Below are 23,164 nucleotides of genomic sequence, written 5' to 3'. Positions count from 1 at the left end.
TAACATGAGTAAGTGTGTTTTATGAAAAGAACAGTCAGTAGTATATATATACTTGAGCATCCACAGTAAGAGTACCAGTACATCACAAACACATGTTTGTAAAAAAAAATGACAAATTTTCAGTTCTTTGCAGTAATGATAGTTTGATTTTTCTTTCAGATTCGAGTAATTGATGAAGAAAAATCTAGGAAGGTCTATGAAGATATAATGAAACAACTAGACCGACTAGAAAATGACTATCTTCCTCAAGTTAAACTTGATAAAGCAGAGGTATCGACTAGTGCTTTAATCAATAATTAATAAGTTTTAAGACTTCAAGAATACTTATTTTGGGCCCTTCATCAATTATTAATTGTACTAATCAGCACTTGCTGTGCATATTTTTAAATCAAATTTCTTTTTTTTTCATTATTTAAGGTCATGTTGTTCTTCCTATACTGCTTTGTGTATTTCTCAGAAACACAGGAACATTTTTTTGTATGTAAACTTCAAGTACACCTTTTAATTTCTTCTGCAGAGTTTATGATGTAGCAAAAAGAACATAATTGGGATAAACAATAAATATTTTGCTATAGTTTTGTTCTGAGTTTTCGTTAAATGTATACTTCATACTTTCAGATCAATTTCAATGATGTGAAATTTATAGAAGAGCAAGAAGATGTCTTAACAATCACTAATACTGGACAGGTAAATATCAAATGGAATTTTGAAGTCCTGGGAAACCATAAAACAATTAATAAAATTATCAGACAACAACTGATGCATTACACACATAGAAAGAATCTTGGTTATTTCACTTAAGTGCAGTACTGAAGTTATGTACAATTGTTAGTTACCATGGTTACTTCTTATTACTTTAAGAAATTATTGTAATTTTAAGATAAAGTTGAAGTGTTTGAAGATGTCACTTACTGTGCTCTCAAACTTAAGAAAATTCTTCAGATTGGTGGTTTTGGTATTTGGAAGGGCAGGAACCATGAGCCAGTTTAATATAAAATTGTCATTTTTTTCTTAATTAAAATGAATTGTGGACTGAAAACTTCTGAAATGCTTGCATACAATACATACTCCAAGATATATTTCTTCTTTTCACCCAAAATATACCAGAATGTAGATTATTGGGAACACTCTTTTAGGTAATTTTAGATTTTTTCCAAAAAATGCACAGGCAACAGAAATGCATAGTTCTTGGCAAAATATATGTTAACTTCTCCCTTGACATCATTTTGAGGTCCTCCTAGTGTTGGATTGATAAAAATATTGCATAAATAGAAAATATATATTTTTTAAATGTTTTTATGGGTTAAGGATGTGCACTACCTGGGTAAAACATCTTTTATTTTATTTTAAATGTATTCCTACATGTAACCTCTAATCTGTGCCACCATAATAAAAAAGTACCACATAAAAAAAATTAGTTTTTCCATTTCAATATTTTTTTTACAGGTTCCAGTGACATTTGAATTCATTAAGAAACTAGATGAACCAAGCTACTGTAGGCACTGGATGATGGCTTCTCCATTCAAATCTGTGATAACCCCTGGTAAGAAAAAAAACATTTTTCTCAAAATCTTTATACATTAAAGACCATCTAGTCTTTAATTAGAGTTCCTTATTGTGTTCACACTATACATGTGAACAATAATGTGTCTGGCATAGCCAAAAAAACTAGGGATGTGGATAGGGTATCCTTGTCTCCTCCATGTTTATGTGAGCACTTGGATCTTTAATTTTAGTGTAGCTCTAAAATCGGTGTTGGTGTCCGATATAATCAGTTTTAGTCAGAAGTGTATTGATTTTGTGTGTTTAAAGATATCTCTATCTATCCGTCATTGGTTGATAGTAAGTGGACATCTGCAGGTACTCTGTAAAACTACTCTTTAATTGTTATTTTAATTTTACTGTTTACATTTAATCTTTTTACAGGAAAGAGTTGTGAAATAACTATATCAGTGTATGTTGACAAGAAGAGTGCAGCTGTACTAAATAGTGGAGTAGATAAATTAGAGGATATTCTAGTCTTACATTTAGATGGTGGCAAAGATTTTTTTATATCCTTTTTAATTTTTACATGGTTTTGTTTATTTATATTGAGTAGGTGGTAGATTTTACAAATTTTTACACAGAGAAGTCATACATGCATACTTTAATATAACTTATTTGGGGTAATAAGAGAGCTTTGATATGGTAACCTCAACACTGCCATAAGTTAAATGCAATTTTTTGTTATAGTTATATTAATTCAATCCTTTTACTTCTATTTTGTTTTTTAAATTGATTCTTTCTATGATCATTTAGAAAGATAGACCTAAATGATCTTGTTTGATTTACCATTTGTTATTTTTTACCAAACTAAAGGTCAAACATCCAGCTGTCAGCTCTATTTGTAAAAAGTAAACAATGACTTCTGTAAATTCGATTTTATTTTTCTTAACATTTGTCACATATCAATCAGTGGGAACTACATTGCTAGTAGTTTTGGAAGCTCTTTGGAGGCATTGATACAGATGCATGGTCCAGTCAGAGAAATTCCTACAGCACAGCTGGTAGAAATTGTAAGTAGGTAATAATTATGTACATGTATATCTCTTTTGATAATCAGCAGGTATTTGTGGTGTTGAAACACCTGGTTTTACAGTCTATTGTTTTATATAATTAAGAAAATTCAAAGTTGTTCTGTTAAGCATATTTTTTGTGCGGTGAAAATCACATAGCAAGAATCTGTGTTCTTCATGGCATATTTATATGAAAATGAGAATTTTGTTTTTAGAATCCCAGATTTGTTTACACTTGTAATGAAATTAAATGGAAATTTGTTGTACTTGTTTGTTCTATTCACAAACAGGTACATGGTGTAGTTATCATTTTGGAACAAAAAAAATTTTTTTTTATTGTACCCTCAGTAAACAATGTTTTTTGGGTATGTAAGAAACACTTTGTCAGCAAAGCAACTCCATCTAAACTGGTTAATTGATTAAGATTAGACTTCATATATAGCTTAACTGTCAAAAGTACCAGTAGATGTTCCAGAAGCAAAATAGTTATTGTTGGATGTTGGGAGAGGAAAAAGGCCATCTCCACACAGGTTTTACATGACACAATTTGTTGGGAAGGGGTATCATTATTAAGATATATCAAGCACAGAAGTTGTTTTTTTTACATTTGTTTTTACATTGAAGAGGCATACATATCTCTGCATGTCTGTCTATTTGAGAATAATCTTAAATATTTCTATTATGTTAGGAGCAACCAGGTAGTTTGGTTAAGAGAGATGTACTAAACCAGGGTGGTCGTCTCTATGCTATCCCGAAAGAGATTTGGAGACTTGTAGACCATTTATGGCAATATGGCTGTGATCAAGTAAGTGTTGACACTGTTATAACTAACATTAGGTTAATTTAAAGAAGTCAGTTTCATCAACACGAGTCATACAGTTGATTTCGTTTGTTAACCCTTGTAGTGCTATATGTAATATATAGGGCTAAGATGCTTTGGCTGGCCATTTTTTATATTCTGATTAAAATGGTATGGACTGTTCTAATGCTTATAGCAACTTGATTTCTATGATAATGTGGTCATGTCATATATCGTTGGAAAGGTGAGTACCTGCAATTTTATATGCTAATTATAATTTGTAATTATGACCTATTTTTACCTGTATTTTACCTGTAAATATTAATTAAGGTGTGAAAAAAAAGATATACAATAATGTGATTGTATTTTTTGTCCCTAGACAATTTTCCATCAGGAAATCTCCATTATTGTTTTCTGGTGGCTGTTTATCATCGTCCGATGAATCAAAACCTTCAAAATCGCCCTCACTATCAGAATCGTTCAGAAGTTCACGAAAAAAGTCCTTGTGTTGAGGGAGAAAAGCAGACATAACTGCTATTCATATGCAAATATTTTAACCCTCGATATTCTCGTTAAAATTACGACAACAGAAAACCAATCAAATTGCTTGTATTAAACCTTATTTAAGCAATATAAATGTTTATTTAAAACCTACATTCGATTGGCGAAAATACATATAGCTGACTAAATAGGGAAAACCCCAATCCCGAACTAGTCCGGGTATAGCCACAGTGCCTTGATATACAATACCGGACTAGTCCGGGCACAGCACGATAAGGGTTAAGAAGCAATGTAAACATTGTCAGAAACTAATGAGCCATTGTATACATTTTCTTTAAACCTTCATTAATTTTTGCATCAAAACTCATGATATAAGTTATTTTAGTTTTTAGCCTTCTTTAAGTATTGTTCATTTTTGTTTTCTAAATTATTATACCCCCTGTTCATGTTCATGTTTATATATCCATATTAAAATTTTTGTCTCTTCCTTTCTTGATATCCAGCACAACCTTTTGTATTATGTAAACACATTAATATAAATATGCCTTATCCTTTATTTAGTTTGCAGACCCATTTGTCATTTACTGCCTTTTCAAAATGCTGAAGTACATTGTATTATTAACAGGAAGTAGCTCATGGTACATTTTGTCTCGATGTAGCCCCACCTCTCAATTGAGGGACACATTAATGTATTGAAAATGATATATGTGTTGTAATGTTGTTCTGTGCTTTTCCTGATTTTAATTATATTGATAAATATAATATCTTTGTTTTATTTTTAGGAGGATTTATTCCAAAAGCCAGGACTGAACAAAGAAATACAACAAATAAGAGACTGCCTTGATACAGGGGTGCCTGAGAAAATACGTATCCTTCTTAATATTGATCAAAATTATTTTACAAATGAAAAGAGATGCTTATTGTTCTGCTGTATTTTTCTTTCTGGAGTTATTTCTCTGAATATGACTTCCAAACTGGGAAGACAGTAATATATCAGATTTTATAGAGGACAAAGTCGTCATAATCGTAATCAGTGTGAATTTAACCTTTGACCTGAGAAGCACTGAGGGCCTTTATTAAGTCTGACAGGATTTATATCTTTAACAACATTAATTGCTTTTACCTCCTGTCTATAAGGTTTTGTTATACTATGAAGAAAATAAATCCTAGTTGTGAAAGTGTAAAAGGCCTTATTTCTTTTTTAAAATATCAATATATTCAACTTCGTCCTCTTACAGGTTACACCTGCCACCTTTTATAGAATTATTTCATAAATGGAAAGAGATGCTTATTGTTTGCTGTATTTTTTTTCTGGAGTTATTGCCCTTGAATACGACTTCCAAACTGACAAGACAATAATATTTCAGATTTTATTATGCATCTTTTTCTAAAGAAAAATCCAAAGCAGTAATAGTGTTTTGTTTTATTAAAATTCTTATCGAACCTCTAAAAAACAAGAATTTCAATGATTTTTTTATGTTTCCTGTTGTGTGGGATAATGTTTTCTGAATTGATATTTTTTGCTTTCATTAGCTGAGCAACATGAAGCATATTGAAATCTTTGTGCAGAGTTTAGGTCTATTACAAAGCCGAGTTCCACTAGACATTAAACTACAATCAATCAGCCTTTAGATATCCTTAACTTATTTCCAGCTGGTAGCATTCATTCCATAGCTGAAGCTTTACTGTTATTCCTGGAATCACTTCCTGATCCTGTCATTCCCAAAAGTGTACATAAACGATGTTTAGAGTGCTCTAATAATTACTTGCTGTGTAAACAGGTAGGTCAGGAGAGTTCATTGGGAAAGTTCAGAGTGCATTGATATGTATCTGTTCTATAAACAAGTAGGTTCAAGTACCAGAAATAGTTATTACATTTTTTTTTTAAATTGAATTTATGTTAAAACATGCTTAACCTATATTTATTGTTCTTAGATTGCTGCTAATTGGGGAAACAAGTATTTGAGTAAGACTCCTGTTAAAGGTTTCATGTCAATTGTGTGGTAAAAAAGTTGTTTTTTTACAGAGAATAAAGCATGGTGTTTTGATGCAAAATTCAGCTGAGATGATTCAGTTTATTAAGATTGAATATATTTTATAGAAATTTTTACCATTGCTGACTCATATTGTAAGCTTACACATATTTTTTTTTAGATTTCATATGAATTACAATTCGTGTTTGTATATTTGTACAAATGTATGTATATTTGTCAGTATATGTGTAAACATTGTATACATAATAGGCAACTATCAATTTGACAATTTTTTATTTAAATATATTCAAAGGATTTGGTTCATTTGCAGAGCAAAATTAATTGATGTTTTGTTTTCACCTGGCTATTCTGATATTTTAGATAATTCATCAGATACCAGAGTACCATAGAAATGTTTTTAGATATTTAACTTCATTCCTTAAAGAATTACTGACCAAGTCACAAAATAATAACTTAGACATTAAATTTTTGGGTAAGTATAACTTAAGATATATAATACCCCTCCCCCTTATAATGAGTGGTTGGTATATTGCAATCAATTTGTCCATCTCTTGTCCCAATTGTCTTTCTTATCAGTTCGTAGATTGATTTCATATTTGGTATGTGGCTTTATATAGATGGGACATAGGGATATCAACTTCATGAACAAGTTTGGGCTTACCTAGCAATACAATGCTTACATCTTCATGCTTTTTTTGTGGTGAATTTTTGGGGTTTTGTTTTTGTTTTTTTTAGTTTTTAGAATAATTCCATTAAGTGACAGACTAGGAAACAAATAGCAAGAATAACATTGACATCAAACTTAAAGTTAAGAATTAAAAATGCACCTCTGAGAGTGTAATGTTAAAATCTTACTGGAAACTAGCCAGAGACTTTATTTTGCTTTTTTTGGTTTATCAATTCTTTTTCTCACTGATATACATGCTTACTGAAAATGTACTGCTGGTAGTTTATGCTTTCCATTTACAAAATCTTGTGAAACATTTTTGGTACCAGAAAATCTCAAATAGCTAAATTATAAATAATATTGTCTCAAAGATGAGGAACATGACTTATCTTCAGTTAGAAACTATTTTAACCTTATTTGGTTACACATCTTTCAATTTCCATCTGATTGGGTAGATCTGGCTAATAAAGGAAATATTTGAAACTAGTCACATATATTAAACTGAAATTACTTTTTGCAAATCACTTTTTTTTGTTATGGAAAACAGTCATTAAAATACATTTTATTCCTTTTTCAGCATCTCTGTTTGGTGATGTTTTCTTACGTCCAGAAACACTTTATTTACCGTCCTCACCACAGACTGGAAGAAGTGTTCGTAGCATTGCTAAAGAGGAGGAGATGAAAAGAGCAGCATTTGTATACCACTTTCTGTCAAATGAGATTGACGATGTATAAAGGCACACACATAGACTAAAATTTGTGGATTTGCTTTCTATGTTATAAGTCTCGGCAGCTTCTGACCTCTCTGTTATGGAGTTGGTCTTATGTTTTAAAATTCATTCAAAGTTGCAATTTTATGTAGTTCTCAGAAGGCTAATTGTTCACCTGTGGAACAGTGTTTTTATCTGATTGCCTTTCATCGTTATTGAAAAAAAGTATATTTTTCAAAGCTTTGAAGAACATTATTGATTGATTCCTTAGAATGACGAAAGTGGAACTTTGACTTCCAATCCTGTTTAGTACTAATGCATTTGATAGGCTGTTGCTTGTTGAGGAAATAGCCTGTAATTTTTCAATAGGAATTGTTATACTCATGTACTTGCTTGTGTTTAGGAAAATCAGATTAATGACAGAAAATGGCCATGGTTATTTGTAAAGATCTGCTGCATTTACTGTTAATTGTGATATTCTTAACTATTAATCTTCCAATATATTTTGATATTGGAAATGATATTGGTGTATGTTGAAGAATGATAATTATTTGGTTTTTTGTTTTTTTTTTTTCGTGATGTGTATCTTGTTCTAGTTAATTTTGTGATGGATTACCATTAGAAGGCTGAAACCCTCAAACCCCTCATTTTGTGTCATGATCTAAATACTTTTAAAGTAAAGTTACATAAAAGTTTCATTTTGTGAAAGATTTCTATTATCAAAGTCTCCAAAGACAATGCTGACAATCTTATTGACAATTAAGTTTACCTCTGACTACCAAGATAAAGGACAGGCTGACTCTTGAAATGGAATAGATACTATATTGAGTAATTGGAAAGTAAATATACAATTTTGACATTTACAGTCATATTTTAAATTAGTTTTTTAGATATTAAACACCTAAGTAAGCTGTGATTTTTTTAAGGAAAATAGGCACTATTTATGTAAGGTTGCAAAATCTCATTCATAGTAAAAAAAACTTTATGATGGTCGGAAAAAATTAAATGTAGTGTAGTTTTAGTCAAACAAAAAAATACCAAGATATGCAGATGTCAATGAAAGCTTGAAAGAAGTAGTAGTAGCTTCATTTATCAATTATTAGTCCCTGTATTTTCATGTACATCTTACATTTGTTTAATTTAAACCTTCTTTTCTACCATGCTACATAGATTCTTTTGAAAAAAGATGTTCACAAAACATGCATACATTATATTATAGACCTTCTCAATTTAAACCTTTAAGTGCTAATTGACTCATTCTTGTAAAGACTTATTAATATTTACTAATTTGTAGGGGCAGTATGATGTTTGTAAAATGCCTATTGTTAATTGCTATTTTTTGGCGTTCTATTTGTTCATGGTCTATGAAAAATTCTGTTGGTGCGAGTTTGCAAAATTTTGCATTATCGGGTAACGCTTATTATTTTTCAAATGTCTTTTATTATGATTTTTCAGTAATTTTGCTCCGATTACCTCCCTTTAAAAGTGAACCACCCATTTCATTGACTGAGTTAAAAAAAGATTAATTTTCATAGAATCACCCCATTCCTTTTCTTTACATGAACAGAAAATAAACAAAATAAAAATTGCAGATAAATGTGTATTTTCTTGAAACTTACATGGATATCTTGTCTGGAACTGAACTAAATACAGGGACACATTTCTAAACCAAATCCGATTTGGTCTGGTTCTTTTCAGTTAATGCTGATGTTTGGTTTATAATGGTTCAAAATACATTGAAATTAACTGTAACAGATGTGTAATTTTGACAGGTTTTACCGTAAATTGGGGGATCAGTTTTGACAGGTTTTACTGTAAATTGGGAGATCAGTTTTGACAGGTTTTACTGTAAATTGGGGGATCAGTTTTGACTGTATAAATACTACTAAATAATATCCCTCATTGTAACTTTTGTTTATGTTCTCAGGCAATTTATTTTTATTTTATGTTCAGAAGTTTTGTGTATTATAAGTACGTACTTCAGTATTTAGATTTGTACATAGGTCACAATTATAACCAGTTGTATCTATTTCATTTTAATATTTATTATTTTATATTTAGTGTTAACTTATCTGTCCTTTCATTGTTTATGCATATTATGTGTATTTGTTTGGCTACTGTGGTAATTATTAAAAGCATCAAAAGAACTATTTAAGATTTCATTTTACATTTGCTTCTGGGTCCTTTTGAATTCCATATGGAAATATTGATTTAGTGTTTAAATTGGTTAGTCTAAACAGCAAAAAACATAGATACCATGGTTATTTGATAATTTATGTCTTTGGTCTGAAGTTCATGAAGAAATATGTTCATACTTGATGTTGTGATATAGAATATCAATGCGTATTTTAAACAAAGCTTCGCCTAAGAGCTGTGCAAATAATAAAAAGGTGATAAATTGAATTTTTTTGTCAACTCCTTAAACAATAAATAATCTATTAGGAAAATACCAATAAAAGTTGTAGCTAAGATTTGGAAATAATGGAATAACTGGAGTCAGGTGGAAAAAGTTCACTATATAACCAGTCATTTCTTTTTTTCCCACTCCCAACCACCTTCAGTACTTCTTTTAGCTCACCCAGATGAAGGGGCAGTAAATTGTTAAAATATTTATTATTTAACTCATTTGAAAGCTAGTATTTACTATGGCATTTTGAAAAGGCGACATATAAGAAAATCTGAAATTCTGACAAATCCCTCTGTTTAAGATAATATATAACTATCGAAACCCCAAAAAAAGAATTAAAGCCCTGTGTCTAAATTGAGCAGATAGGTTGAATACATCATTATCTTAATACTAGATATTCAAAATGAAGTGTTACAGTGTTGGTGTGCTGTATGCGAACACGTAGCTTCACACTGAGACCTGTTTTGTAGCGGTAGGGGATATAGTTTTATTTTTTTTTGTTTTGGAAAAGTTCTAGTTGAAAATTAGGTTTTCTTGGATTCATGATGTAGACTAACTTAGTTCACAGAGGTATAATAAAACAAGTCAAGCAATTTTTCATCTTTATAAACAATTTATTAAGTGTTTAGAGCTAAATTATTTTACATAGTTTACATTTATATAACATAATTCACAACGAGCCAGAAATGGCCTAGCTTTAACGTAATTAACACTTACAAGTCTAAATTATCTCCCCTTGTAATAATAAGTTAATGTCTCCATAGCAACAGTACACATAAGGCAAGAATATTTCCATGCGGGAAGAAGGCAGATAAAATGCATATGCTGCCAATTTATAATTGCAAAATAAGACTATGATCAGTCAATTCTTTTGACTTGAAACTACTCAGACAAATTAAAATTCAATCTTCTTTTCGTTAAAATTAACTTCTATTTTTAATGCAACAACTTTTACACTTACCAATACGGAGAAAAAAAAAGAGGACAAAGTTTAATTTTTTTGATTTTTTAATACAAAAATTATGGGCACTTGAAAAATCTACTCAGTACAGCAATTGATAATTAATGCGGGAAGAAACTAATATCAAAAGTAGAGAAAAAAATTCAAACATAACAAGCAATTTCACATTTCCAACAACAGTAAATACTTATTGCATAATTCAAATAAATTTTGAAAATGGGACTAATTTACATAATTCATAGGTGCAGGTAAATTATCCCCTTCTGAGTTACTAATTTAAAGACAACAAAAAAAATGTCACGTTTTACAAGACTGTAAAGCCCTTCCAAAATGCTTTGTTTTGGTTCTCTTGAAAAGGCAGAAATTTCCACTTAATATAACTCTTTTAAATTTTTCTCTTTTATATTTTATAAACCATTATAGATACCATGCCAGTCCCAGATCCAACATGTCATATGAGGCAGTTCAATACACTGATCATGTGTTCTTATAAAATGACTACTCACAGAGATCATAACAAGCAATAAAAAGCAACAAAATGGAAAAAGCAAACAAATAAGCTTTGAGCTGTGGTTGCTAATTGAAAAATAAAAATATCATTTACTAAATAAGGGGATTATGATCAAGCAATTTTAACTGACATCAGGCATGGTATCAAATATGCAAAAGTATCCCTCCCTCCTGAAATTTTTTTTTTAACCAAAACAGGCACATCTCTTAGATACATGTACAATATGGGTCAATTGTCTATAAAAATTGCATAAAGCCCACTGAACAAATGTTACAGTTACAGCTTGAGATAAGCCAGTATGAATAAAAAAGAACCTGGTTAAATTTTAAAAGAATTAAAACCAACTATACATGTACTTTTTCTTGTTTTTGAGCAGCATCTACTTTGAAAACAGAGAAAACTATGATATCAAACTAGCTACCCTAAAACCTCTCATTGAAAGTTTGTCTTTTACTACACAGTAATTTAGGTACGAAAAACGTTTAAGCCAATATGACCAAAAACCAAATAAGATAGATTTTTCTCAGGAAGACTCAACTATATACCATGATGACCTATTCATCCTAGAGTTCAGTTTTTTCGGCAGAGCAGTAAAAAAATAAATAAAGATTAACATCTTCGACAGTACTGAAACAAACAAAAAATACAACCTGATAACCTATGGTTTCCTAAGATCCAACATGTCATCCAAGGGGGCATAACTTCACCTGTTCAAGTCAGTCTGATATAACTCCCAAGTTAATCTTATCCAATGTACATGTATCTTTAATGTAACATGATTAAGACAGTTTGGAAGTTATAAAAGCCCAACAATAACAGTACAAAATATGCCTCAAAACCAAAGGTTACCATGGAAACAGGAATATTAGTAGAAAATGGAGTTATGTATATGACGGGCAAGACAAAAACAATCAAAAAGTAAACAGACTTTAAGTCCAACATGTCACCTAAAGAGGTCATAAAATAGCTAGGATAATGTTTGTCCAAAAATAATTTTTTACTTAGGATGCATAAAAAAGAAGAGGACGATTTGTATCTCATCTTTTTACAGACGGGAGCATAGTTTATTCCATGAAAAGTAGTGTCTGTCCTTTACAAATGTAAATTAACCAGCACATGTATCCAGCTTAATGACACTACTGTTTATAATCTGAAAGTTAATGTGTTAAACAGTCATATACAATACTACATGGCCAGATCAATATTCCTGAGACCTGACTCTATACAGGTCATTCATTGGACTGAAATGAATGAAAGTTCTACACTCTATCAAGTAGAATTTCATAAATTCATGCATAAAATTGAACGAATTTTGAACCATCTTTCACTTCTGTCCTCTGATTACTTTCCACCACCATTTCTAATGGACATGACCAAAAAATATTTAGATATAAGGTCATGTTCACAGAAAAAATTGGGTTGAAGTATTTCACATTCATAAATTAAGGTATGCATGAGATCACTTATAAACAATATTTAAATTTCATTTTATTTTTGATCGTCAGTAATTTATCTAAGAGACAAATTAGAACCTAAGAGTTATGTTTATAAGCTATCATACCATCTATACCGCATGTCATACCTAAATCCATGAAAATGATCATTACATTTTAGTCACCAGCAATAATATCAGCCTGAATATATTTTTACTTGTCTTGTCAAAACATAAAAAAAGTAAAAATATCTTGTATAAGTAATAAGACAATCTTGGAAAAGCTTAATCATAGCTAGCTACTAAAGATGTTTCAGACCATATAATAATTAACATATAAATATAGTATACAATTATCATCTAATGCTTTGAAAGACTGGATTTTTTTTAAAGAAAAAAAGGGGGGGGACAAAACTCAAGATACTATCTGATATACTACTTCTATTCTTTCCTGAGCTGTACATGTAATAACACTTCACACTGAGATCTCTCTATATAATAAATAGGACAATCCTAGTATTTACAATAGATAATATTTACATATGTACAACAAGTAATCTCAACTGGCCTTTGTATGTACACAGCACTACAGTTCAAAATAAGCACTCAGGTCATAACATTCAAAACTTGTCACTGGAAATGAAGTCAAGGAGAATTTCTCAAAATAAGGAATACAGAAAAAATGATTTCTCCAACATGTTGACCTATTTATTTTAGAACAAGATGCTAGATATTGTAGAAACTTGAAATTTGAAAGAGTTGTGTCCCTTTCACAATTGAATTTGGCCAATTGAAAATCTGTCTTTGGAACTAATACAAGTAACTGTTTTCAATAAACATCTATTTTACTAAGGAGAAAATCAAAGATATCTTACTTGACCATCTTCCTTTTTGGTTCTACAAAAGCAAGAAAAAAAAAAAAATGAAAAAAATGTTTTGAAAACATTTTGCCAAAAGTAAGTTTGGATATAATGAAATCCTTACAAAAAATATGCTAAAAAAAGTAAAAAAAAAAAAATCAGAAATAATATTAACCATGCAATAAACGATGACTATGTTATAACATTCTTCTGACTTTTTCCCTTGACAGTAAAAATAATTGCACAATTGATGACTGTTATATCTAGTATGGGAACATTCCTCAAATCACCAGAATTATCTCATTCATACAAACACTGTTTAAATTCAGTTATCACAATAAACACAACTGTTGCTATGGAGACTTGTAACCATAGTAGCACCAACATAAGGAGAGATAATAGGTAAACATGATCAGTATCCTAGTAACATACTTCCCGTAGCTTATAAAGCACACACAATATCAAAGCTACAATGAAATCGTTCATTTATATCTAGAAAAGTATTTAAAATATGACTTCTACATACAATGCTATAGCTAACACTGTCATCAACAATCAATTCATTCATTGATGACAGAAATACAATATTATCATCTTAACTAGTTCACAATTTTAGATCATGCCTTTTTATGAAAAACTTTAAATTTGGTACTAGCATCTTGCTAAAATTGCACATGTTTTTTGTCTGCGAAAACTGACATCATCTTTCCTGACTTCAGATGTCTGCATCGAAAATATAACGAAATCCTATGAACTCATATTTTTCTGCTTCATTCGTTGTTTTGACAAATGTTACACACAGGAAGTAAAGAAATAGGACAGTTGTGGTTAGTTACGACAGTGAGTGAAGAAAGTTAGTCTATATAATAGAGAATACAGAACACTTTACGATACTAAAACAGCTATACACCTATATATGTAAAATTACATTTCATTTAATAATTTCAATTATACAACCTGGGTATTGTTCTTAACAAGTTTTTGATTGAATATTGAATGGCTGGAAACTTTGAAGAAAGCAATTTTGTAATGTAATATCCGAAAAAAAAAAGAAAAAAAAGATTTTTGAAAATCATTTATAAATTTTGCTCAATTCCTGTTTTTGTTAAAAGGTAAAAAAAAATTAATACATAAAACTGTGACAGCAATTGAACAATTGATCAACTTTGTGAATATAATAAATTAAACCTAAAAATTATGTAGCCACCAAAGTAAAATCCAGAGTGTTTATTATGTAAGACAACTTTCCATAAAACTTCAATTTCTTTGGAAGTATGAATAAGATCAACCTAACATTTTTCTATAAAATAAATTGATTACAACAAACTGAATTGTTTTACCCTATTCCAACAAACGGAATAGTTTTATCCTATTCCAACAAACTGAATAGTTTCTCCTATTCCAACAGGCAATAATGAACATTAAAGATTGGATTCCTTTTCAGATACAAATCAATTCAATTAAGGAACTTCAACTCTTTAACAAATAGTTTGCACCTTTAAATCTCAATGCATTTTCATGTACACAAAAATGTTTTTTTTAACAATACTGAGATGTATCCTGAAAGTTATATCATTTTGGAGCACCAGCTTTCAATGAGAAAGTGATACAATAAGAGAACAAGCCATTCCTGTAAAAGCAACATAGCTTACAACCAGCAAATTCTGAAAAAAAAAAAATCTCTGAAGTATCTATTTCAAAGCAAATTGAATTGGTCAGGAAGACTTATCAAGGTAAATAATTTACATCATATCACATTACAAGTTACAACAGAAATTCATAGACTTTCTTACAGTGTAATTAATCAGAATAAGGGGCAATAACTCACTTAGTCAACAGATCAATCCAAAAATAAGCTTATGATTGCTTAGCTTAAGTCTACACTTTATATGAGTCAATATATGCAGTCTTGAACAACATACAATTACACTTTTAAAAGAGTTACAGCCCTTACTTTAAACAGAGTTCAGACCACAAGAAGTGTAGGCAGAAAAGCAAAAGGCAGTGAGTACAGGGAAATTAAGGAGGTTTCCATCAAAAAGTTTTGATCAAATGATAATTGCAAAAGCTGTTTCAAGAATCATCCAATGAAACTTCTGTAGATCCGTATTGCGAAAAACATATCAATGACCTAGACATTCATTCCGACAGCTATGGTAATACTGTGACCTTTGACCTACTTAGACAGTTTACTTATCACACGAATTAATGCACCATTTTCTTCTTTTAATCGACGATTGTCTTCTTTTAATAAATCCATTTTCTGAAAAATAAGATAGACTCCATTTCAGTAATTAATTAAGAATATTATATTTTTTATCTATAGACATAATACCTATTTCTTTTAGACTTAAGCCGTGTTGGTTCAGTCTGTATTAGAGTAAAGACATACTGTAAACATATTAATTTTTGCAGATTCTATCAAGTGACAATATTCACCGGTATCAATTTTCTCGTTTTTAAAAAACAATATTTAGCATGATATAGTGTTAAAATAAATTTTGCAGGTATTATTTTTCGCAGTTTTCTGTCCAACGTGAAAATTAGTAGGTTTACAGCAATTGTAAAGTAACACTATCAGGGTGACATAAATCACGGTGAAGTAAGTCTTGATTTCACTGAGGAACAGATTCATTATTTTTTATGTGTTACTTTTAACTTAATCCTACCTGGTAATTCCTAGGGCTGAGAGTCAATATGTATTCACTACTAATCCATTACAAGCCAACACAAATAAAACAAAGAATAAAACACCTAACACAAAGCAAAATACATTGAAGAATTGTACATAATGTTCCATAAAGGTACAGTTTGGTAAGACAATGACCAGTTTGGGCAAGTAGAGACACTACTAGCCTGATACATCAACAAGTTGGGATTGTAATTTGACACAGGTTTCCAGCACAAAATGATCCCAAATTTGGACCAACTAAAATAAATCCAAATTTTCTACACATGGTTAGATTCGGTGTAAAATAGAATGTAAAGAGGATTAAACTCTACGGAAATTAGTAGTCACAATCTAAGCAATGCATACAAAGTCTTAGAAGATACATGTTACCTAAATTGTTAAGGACACAATCTAAAAATTCTTTTGAGGTATGTACGAAATCTTATAGATCCAATTCATATAGATCCTTTCACCAATACTATATTGTATGAAAACCAAGTGTCTACCAGAAATTACAACCAGTCATATGAAAATCAAGAAATGTTAATACACATATATAGAATAAAATGCTATCAAATGAAGACAAAGTTATAACAAGGAATAAAAGAACTTATTGAGATTTAAATGCAAGTATCTGTATGAATCAGGCATAATTGGTAAAATCTGAAACATGCACATCTAACACTATAAAACTGACCATGTTTAGAGTAAGTTCTTGTTATCATGGAAATTGACAATCATTTGACCTTAATTTACAACTACTGAACTTATAGTGCAGATCTTTATCTTTGGAAATACTATCCATTTTTAAAGATAATATATGGCAGAGTGTGTGTGTGTGTATTTTTTTTTTACTGTTTCACCAATTGCCAGAATCTCGCAACACTGCAATACAACATCTAGCTTGGACAAATATCCATAACCATATCAGTGTAAAAAGGGTTCCATGAAAAATTCCAAATTTCAGATATCTCCAAATCCTTTCTAAATTCATTTTCAACCAATCAGATCACACAAAATTGAAAATTTAAGAAAAAAATTAAGGATTTGAGGAAATTTGATATTTGAAATTCTGAAGAATTTTGAAGACCTGAAGTCTGAGGAAATACCTTTTAAAATATACTAAGATTATAATTTCAAGTAAATTTAAAAAAAAATACATTTGGAGTCTTTAAGATATTTCCAATATTCAATTGGGTCAAAGAATAACCACTAAAATAGAGCAGTGAGGAATACTCAAATCTCCACTAACTACTGATTGTATACATATCTGAAATTAGCAGCTGAAATTTTACACTAGATGTTTTGCTACATATCAACCAAACATTTTGTAAACTAATTTGGCCCAAAGATACCATTAAAAGTAGCAGCACATAGAAAATGGTACCAAGTAAATATGAACATAGCATGCACTGTACTTAAGTAATTAATATAAAATAAAAGACTCTGCTCTGATGAGAAAAAAAACCGTGAAAGTGTAGGTAAAGGACTGTCCAATAAGTCAGAAAAATTGAAAACAAATTAGTTGTTTGTAGTAAAAAAAAATCCATACATATGTACAAATCTCATATCTTCCAATAAATTAGAAAACGAAAATTCAAATCCATTTTCACACTAACTTGAAGAGGAAGGAGTTACACAAATAAAAAACTCATAAAACAATTTATCAAGCAAGAATGAATAGACAGACATACATTCAATATTCGTTGTCATTCATTTTTGTTAGCAAGGTTGAATTATCTCCCTTATAAACCAAAGCACTAAGGAAGTTTCATCGCAGTCACATCTACAAGTTTTACAACTGTGCTGTTTCATGTAAATATCAACCAAAAAGACTACTCAGAGCAATAATCCTATACAATATTCACTCTGAAGCAAATGTGAGCAGTAATTCTCCACATAAGACTTATACTTCACTTCTGAGCAGAAATAATAAAAAAAAAGACTGAATTTTGTAGACTTCAGAGGGCACAAGTAAACTGATATTAAATATGTAAAAGGAGATCTAACTGTGAGAGCAGCAAAGGCTCCTAGGAGCACAAGTGAGCGGTAAATTAGTTTCCTTTTTTGTCACTCTAGCATTCTGGAGTAAAACTTACTGGAATCAATTAATACTGTTGTATCAACCAAGTTTATCTTATTTCCAAAATCTATTATCACAAATACATAAATAAAACATTCATTGTTCATACAAAGAGCTATTTTGTTTCTTGATAAAATGAGAGTTAATTAACTGTTGGTAATGCCAGTCTGATCACTACCAAAGATTTAATACCTGAATTATCAATAATATAACTCGATTCCTTTAAAACCAGGGACGATCTTACAAGGTCAACAAACTAAGCAGAAATTGGCCATATCAGAAGTAAATATTCAGTAAAGAAAAGAATCGTAACAATAAAATCCAGATTTAAAATAGCAGAATTTTGCTAAAAAGTGGATTCACCTGAACATTGCCTAAATCAATAATGCTATTCATTCCAACTTGATGCTAGCAGATACATCAGAAAGTTTCTGGTTTACTCATGATGATGAGCAAACTGTTATTCCAAAAAAGGTCACTGCATTCATTAAATTGAATAGCTAGACTGAAAACTCTCAATTCAATTAATTGCTATTTTCTTGGAATACATACCATGGATCATACACATCTTACAGATACACCTCTTTTATAATAGAAGAAGTGTAAAACAATGTACAATTTAAGTTTGATTTTTGCCTTCAAAAACACAAGACTCCCCCATTCCAAAGTTCAATGGGGTTCAACTCCCACAACATTCATTGGATAATAAAATCTTGGTAATATGCACAACTACATAGCGTGTCCTAAATAGTAGTTTCTGAGGAGTCGCACTTGGAGAAATGTGATGGATGTAAAGACAGACCAAAGGGGAAAAAAACTATATGTCTACCTACCAAAGTGGGGAGGGGGGATCATAACTATTTGGTACACAGAAAAAAAAAATAGTTTGTCATTTCATATTACTTAAACAACAACAACAAAAATTCTACTATAAAAATCATTACAATGTATCAATTTATTTCTAATTGTCAATAAATGCTGGAATATTAATGTAAATACCTGCTTCAAAGTATGTGCATTTAAAAAAAATATAAGAATGAGAAAGTGGGAAGAAAAATTAACACCACATAACAGAATATATATATATATATGTTAACTATCTACATGAGTATATTGTATAAAAATTTAACCCACAAAATTGAAAACAGTCTGTTTATACAAGCTCTTCACATATATAAACAAAAACCATGGAAAACCAAACAGTATATGCAAAAACACAACTCAACCAAAAGCTACAATACAGAACAAACACAACTGAACATGATACTGCAAATTGGAAAGAAAAAAAAATACATAAAAAACTTATAAAACTAACACATTCAGAGGATACCTGGAAAGTTTAGGCAGTAAAACAACCCTTGAATTTCCTAAAATAAATCCTTGGCAATTCAAAAACACTGGAAGCAACAGTGAAAACAAAGTGAATGTGAAATTAGTAAAACAACATGCTGTCGGATCTATTTTGCTAATTCCAGATATGTACATGCGCGGAGTTAGTGAGGATTTACCTATTTGGACAGTTTCGATATCACTCGAGTTAATGCCCTATTTTCCTCTTTTAGTTTCTTATTTTCTGCTTTAGTTTTGTCCATATGCTGTAAGATAATAAGGTTGCATGTAACACAGAATCAGAAAGGGAGATAAATATCCATGGGAAGTAACTCTACCCTTTAAAGATATACTTCCTTTTCCCTGCTTTTCCTTGTTCTGGTAATCAAATAATGTAGCATGAAACACTGGAATTGGCCAGAGCAGTGGGGAAGGTTGCATAACTGGCTAAGGTGAGGTAATCAATCCATTTTGTTATAACAAAATAAATATTTATGTAGTACTGTATAACAAAGTAAACTATCACTATATACCCCCAACTTTGCAAGTGGGTATATACTAAAACTTCTATTTTTTTAATTCTGTATTTTTCTGCACATGTAACTGTCAAGGTCATATTGAAAGTTCCAAAATCAATAAAGCATTAAAATCAGGTAACTTTTTCCCTATCAAATGACATGGCAAAATGAAAAAAAGCATAGGTATACTATCAACGTATTATTTCAAAACTAATATCCTTTAACAATTAAAAAGGAATTATTAAAAAAAAAAAAAAAAAAAAAAACTTCCATAATGACTTAATATGATCAAATTTGTGGAACAAGGTTTCACAGCTCAAACTGATTTTGTCATGGCTTGTTTCATAAAAAAAACCCAAAACTGAAGGTAATTATCCACAAACATATTAACTTAACACTTTCAACTGATGTAAAATACTAATTCTTATAGCTTCTTTGCATTTTTCTCTAAAATCTATTCATGTTTAATCCAACACTATTCCAATTGTATAACCTATAGAAACACTGCAAAACCATCAGTTTTGGTGAGTACAATTTCCACTTAAAGCTGAAGGGAAGTATTCATGATGTTTAATTTTTATAAGAATGGATTTTATTACAAAAAATGTGGAAAACAGTACACCACATAGTACAGTTAACAGATGCCTGTATTTTTGAAGAGACTAAAAGCCCAGTAGTGATATAGAATCAGTGACCCAGTTAAAATGTGATGGCTAGACTATAGATGTGGCTATGTGTGTTACATATATAATACTTCAGCAAAACATTACCTTTAACTCTTCTTCTAATTCTGATAATTTTCTTTCTAAAGCCCTCTTCTCCTAAAAAAAGCACAGATATCATAAAGTACATCAAACCAATGAAGCAGCATAACTCACAGGAACTAAAACATATATTAACAAATAGCCAGAGACCACATCCTTTGTAATGCAAAACTAACAAACACATTTTCTAAAAGGAAATGCTACTTGTCAAGAATAACATAAAGATAATAAGAAACAGACCCTTTTAAGAGACTGTCCATGTAAAAATCAGGCAGATCCTATGATATGGGTGGCACATGGTAAAATTGATCCCACTGAATTTTTGTTCCAATGTAATGTATATGTATGTAAAATACTAGTGGACATCCTCTCAAAAACGATAACCATTATAAAATATAAGCTGAACATGAAGGGGAGAATGGAACAAAAAATTAAGTGATTTTTGTCAAACCAAACTTCAATTCTCAGGACTTAAGCTGTTGTAAATGGCACTCAATAGTTCTGTTTCTGTTGGGTATTACTGTGGCTGTTATACAATAAGAATTTTATACCCTTTTATCTTGGGTATCTGCTAATCTGTTGGCTTCATTTCGTTTGATAAGTCTGTCTAATTCAGCTTTTGATTCTATCAGTTCTTTCTTCACTTGTTCTAATTCTTTCTTTAATCTTTCAGTATTGGATTTTTCATCTTCATAAAGCTGAAAACAGGAAAGTATATGATCATTTCGGGAAAGTTATTCACACCTTAATTAAAGTATAAGTATGCTATCATGATAAGAAGAAAACGATACAAGTACATCACACAAAACTGAAATGTAACATCAAAATTAAAGAAATTTAATCAAGGCAGCAATAACTTCATCAATACATTAAGCATTAAACATGTTCACAACCAAAAAGAACTAATTATGAAAATGTATGTCTGTATAAAAGCCTGGATATACAACTTGTGATGTTTTATTAAATTTACACCAATTTAGAATCATAAAAGATGTAAGTAGCTGTCTTTGTAAGAATCATGCAAAATCTGAAAAATGCGATACACCCCAAAAAAGGCTACATATTTTTATTTTTGTAATTAAATTGTTTTATGGGTCTATACTATGAAATGTGTACTTATTCATTCAAATCTGCCTGCTCTTAGGAGATAATCAACATTGAAAATCCAGTAGATTCTATTGTATTTGAGTATCATTTACAGAGTTATCTCCCTTAATTTTGAATTCTACAGTGCATTCTATACAATTTTTATCTCCTATGAGCACGGGTTATAAGAAAAACCACATGTTTATTTCAGTTTACTATGGCATTTCAAATAAAATATCAAAAATAAAAATATGTAGGCTTTTTACCCATGAATCACATTTTGCATGATTCTTAGCTTGAGTGCTACTTAAGATTTGTGCTTGAGCAAAAAGGACCTTTAAGATGAAATTGAATGTCCATAAGATTTCTGTATGCTCAATTCACAGAAAACTGATAAAATTTTTGGACCCTCCAATAAAAAAAAAAAAACAACACATGTTGAAATAAGGTACTAGCATGTCAAAATTGTACTAAGACCACATAGAGCTTCATCAAAATTCTCATTGGTTTCAAAGGAAAAATGTGTTAATGAAAAATTGTTAATTGACAAACAGCATATTCATCTCCATGATGAAGGGACCTAAAATGTTGGTAAAGGGGAAAAGAAAACAAAGACCAGCTGAGCCAAAGCATGAAACACACCCACCCCTTCTTCAATATTGATAGATCCATTTTAGAAAATAACAAAAATTGGAACATGATGAAAAACTTCTTCCATTAACATAAGTATAGTACCAAAAAGCCATTTTAAAAATCCCTCAACATATTTTTTTTCTTTACAGTATTGGATAATGTACAGACAGACAGTATACAATAATACATCGATCAAAACAAAGGAGCATTACATAATAATCTGAAAAATATTTGACAACAATACAAGACAAAGGAAGTAAAATTCCTAGGTACATGTACACAGACTGACAGACCAGTAGAGAGTGAAAACATACACATTCCTCTTACACAATTCATTACTAAGACAGAAATAGCATAGAGAACAAGAGATAACAAGTGACAGGGACTGCTTCTGGTAATTAGCATCATCTTCTAATGTGGTAATCTTAGTGTTGCAATACACAATTTGACCTAGAAGAATTTGTGTCTATAGGTAGAAAGTGAAGAAGAGAACATCAACTACTGCTCCGGACCTTTAAATTGTGGGTATAAATTTCTATTGTTTGCCACTTTGTCCTTAGAGAAACTTCTGTTAAAGGATGTGAGATTCCATGGGAAATTCTACATTTTACTGGGAATTTGATGTGAATTGACTTAAGAATGAAGAAAACATAAAATTTGGTTTTCCACAAAAAAGTTCCTTA

General features: G+C 30.4%; 2 protein-coding genes across 21 annotated transcripts in view; one reads left to right on the top strand and one right to left on the bottom strand.

Moving 5' to 3' along the window:
* Window positions 1–9,376, top strand: part of LOC148614287 (inositol polyphosphate 5-phosphatase OCRL-like) — a 37,486-nt gene extending 28,110 nt beyond the window's left edge. For all 5 annotated transcript variants that reach the window (XM_088588337.1, XM_088588335.1, XM_088588336.1 and 2 more), the window contains 10 exons: window positions 160–270; window positions 619–687; window positions 1,447–1,543; window positions 1,927–2,056; window positions 2,450–2,555; window positions 3,244–3,360; window positions 4,638–4,722; window positions 5,509–5,636; window positions 6,210–6,321; window positions 7,094–9,376. In XM_088588337.1, the coding sequence (XP_088444463.1) occupies window positions 160–270; window positions 619–687; window positions 1,447–1,543; window positions 1,927–2,056; window positions 2,450–2,555; window positions 3,244–3,360; window positions 4,638–4,722; window positions 5,509–5,636; window positions 6,210–6,321; window positions 7,094–7,251 (1,113 nt within the window). In that variant the 3' untranslated portion in view covers window positions 7,252–9,376. The remainder of the gene's footprint in view (window positions 1–159; window positions 271–618; window positions 688–1,446; window positions 1,544–1,926; window positions 2,057–2,449; window positions 2,556–3,243; window positions 3,361–4,637; window positions 4,723–5,508; window positions 5,637–6,209; window positions 6,322–7,093) is intronic.
* An 850-nt stretch (window positions 9,377–10,226) lies between these two features.
* LOC148614286 (protein phosphatase 1 regulatory subunit 12A-like) overlaps window positions 10,227–23,164 on the bottom strand; it is a 65,886-nt gene continuing 52,948 nt past the window's right edge. For 14 of the 16 annotated variants that reach the window (XM_088588327.1, XM_088588325.1, XM_088588330.1 and 11 more), the window contains 3 exons: window positions 21,314–21,460; window positions 20,769–20,819; window positions 10,227–15,660 (listed from right to left, as the gene is read on the bottom strand). In XM_088588327.1, coding sequence (XP_088444453.1) covers window positions 15,574–15,660; window positions 20,769–20,819; window positions 21,314–21,460 — 285 coding nt within the window. In that variant the 3' untranslated portion in view covers window positions 10,227–15,573. Of the gene's footprint in view, window positions 15,661–19,659; window positions 19,747–20,768; window positions 20,820–21,313; window positions 21,461–23,164 lie in introns of all 16 variants that reach the window. The other 2 variants (XM_088588316.1, XM_088588319.1) reach the window with 1 other exon arrangement.

This window comes from Perna viridis, chromosome 6 (assembly GCF_037379345.1).
Source record: "Perna viridis isolate PV_CMFRI_1.1 ecotype Kerala chromosome 6, ASM3737934v1, whole genome shotgun sequence".
Taxonomy (NCBI): domain Eukaryota; kingdom Metazoa; phylum Mollusca; class Bivalvia; order Mytilida; family Mytilidae; genus Perna; species Perna viridis.
The sequence above is the reverse complement of the archived record's forward strand: the minus strand, read 5'-3'. Positions and strand labels throughout refer to the sequence as shown.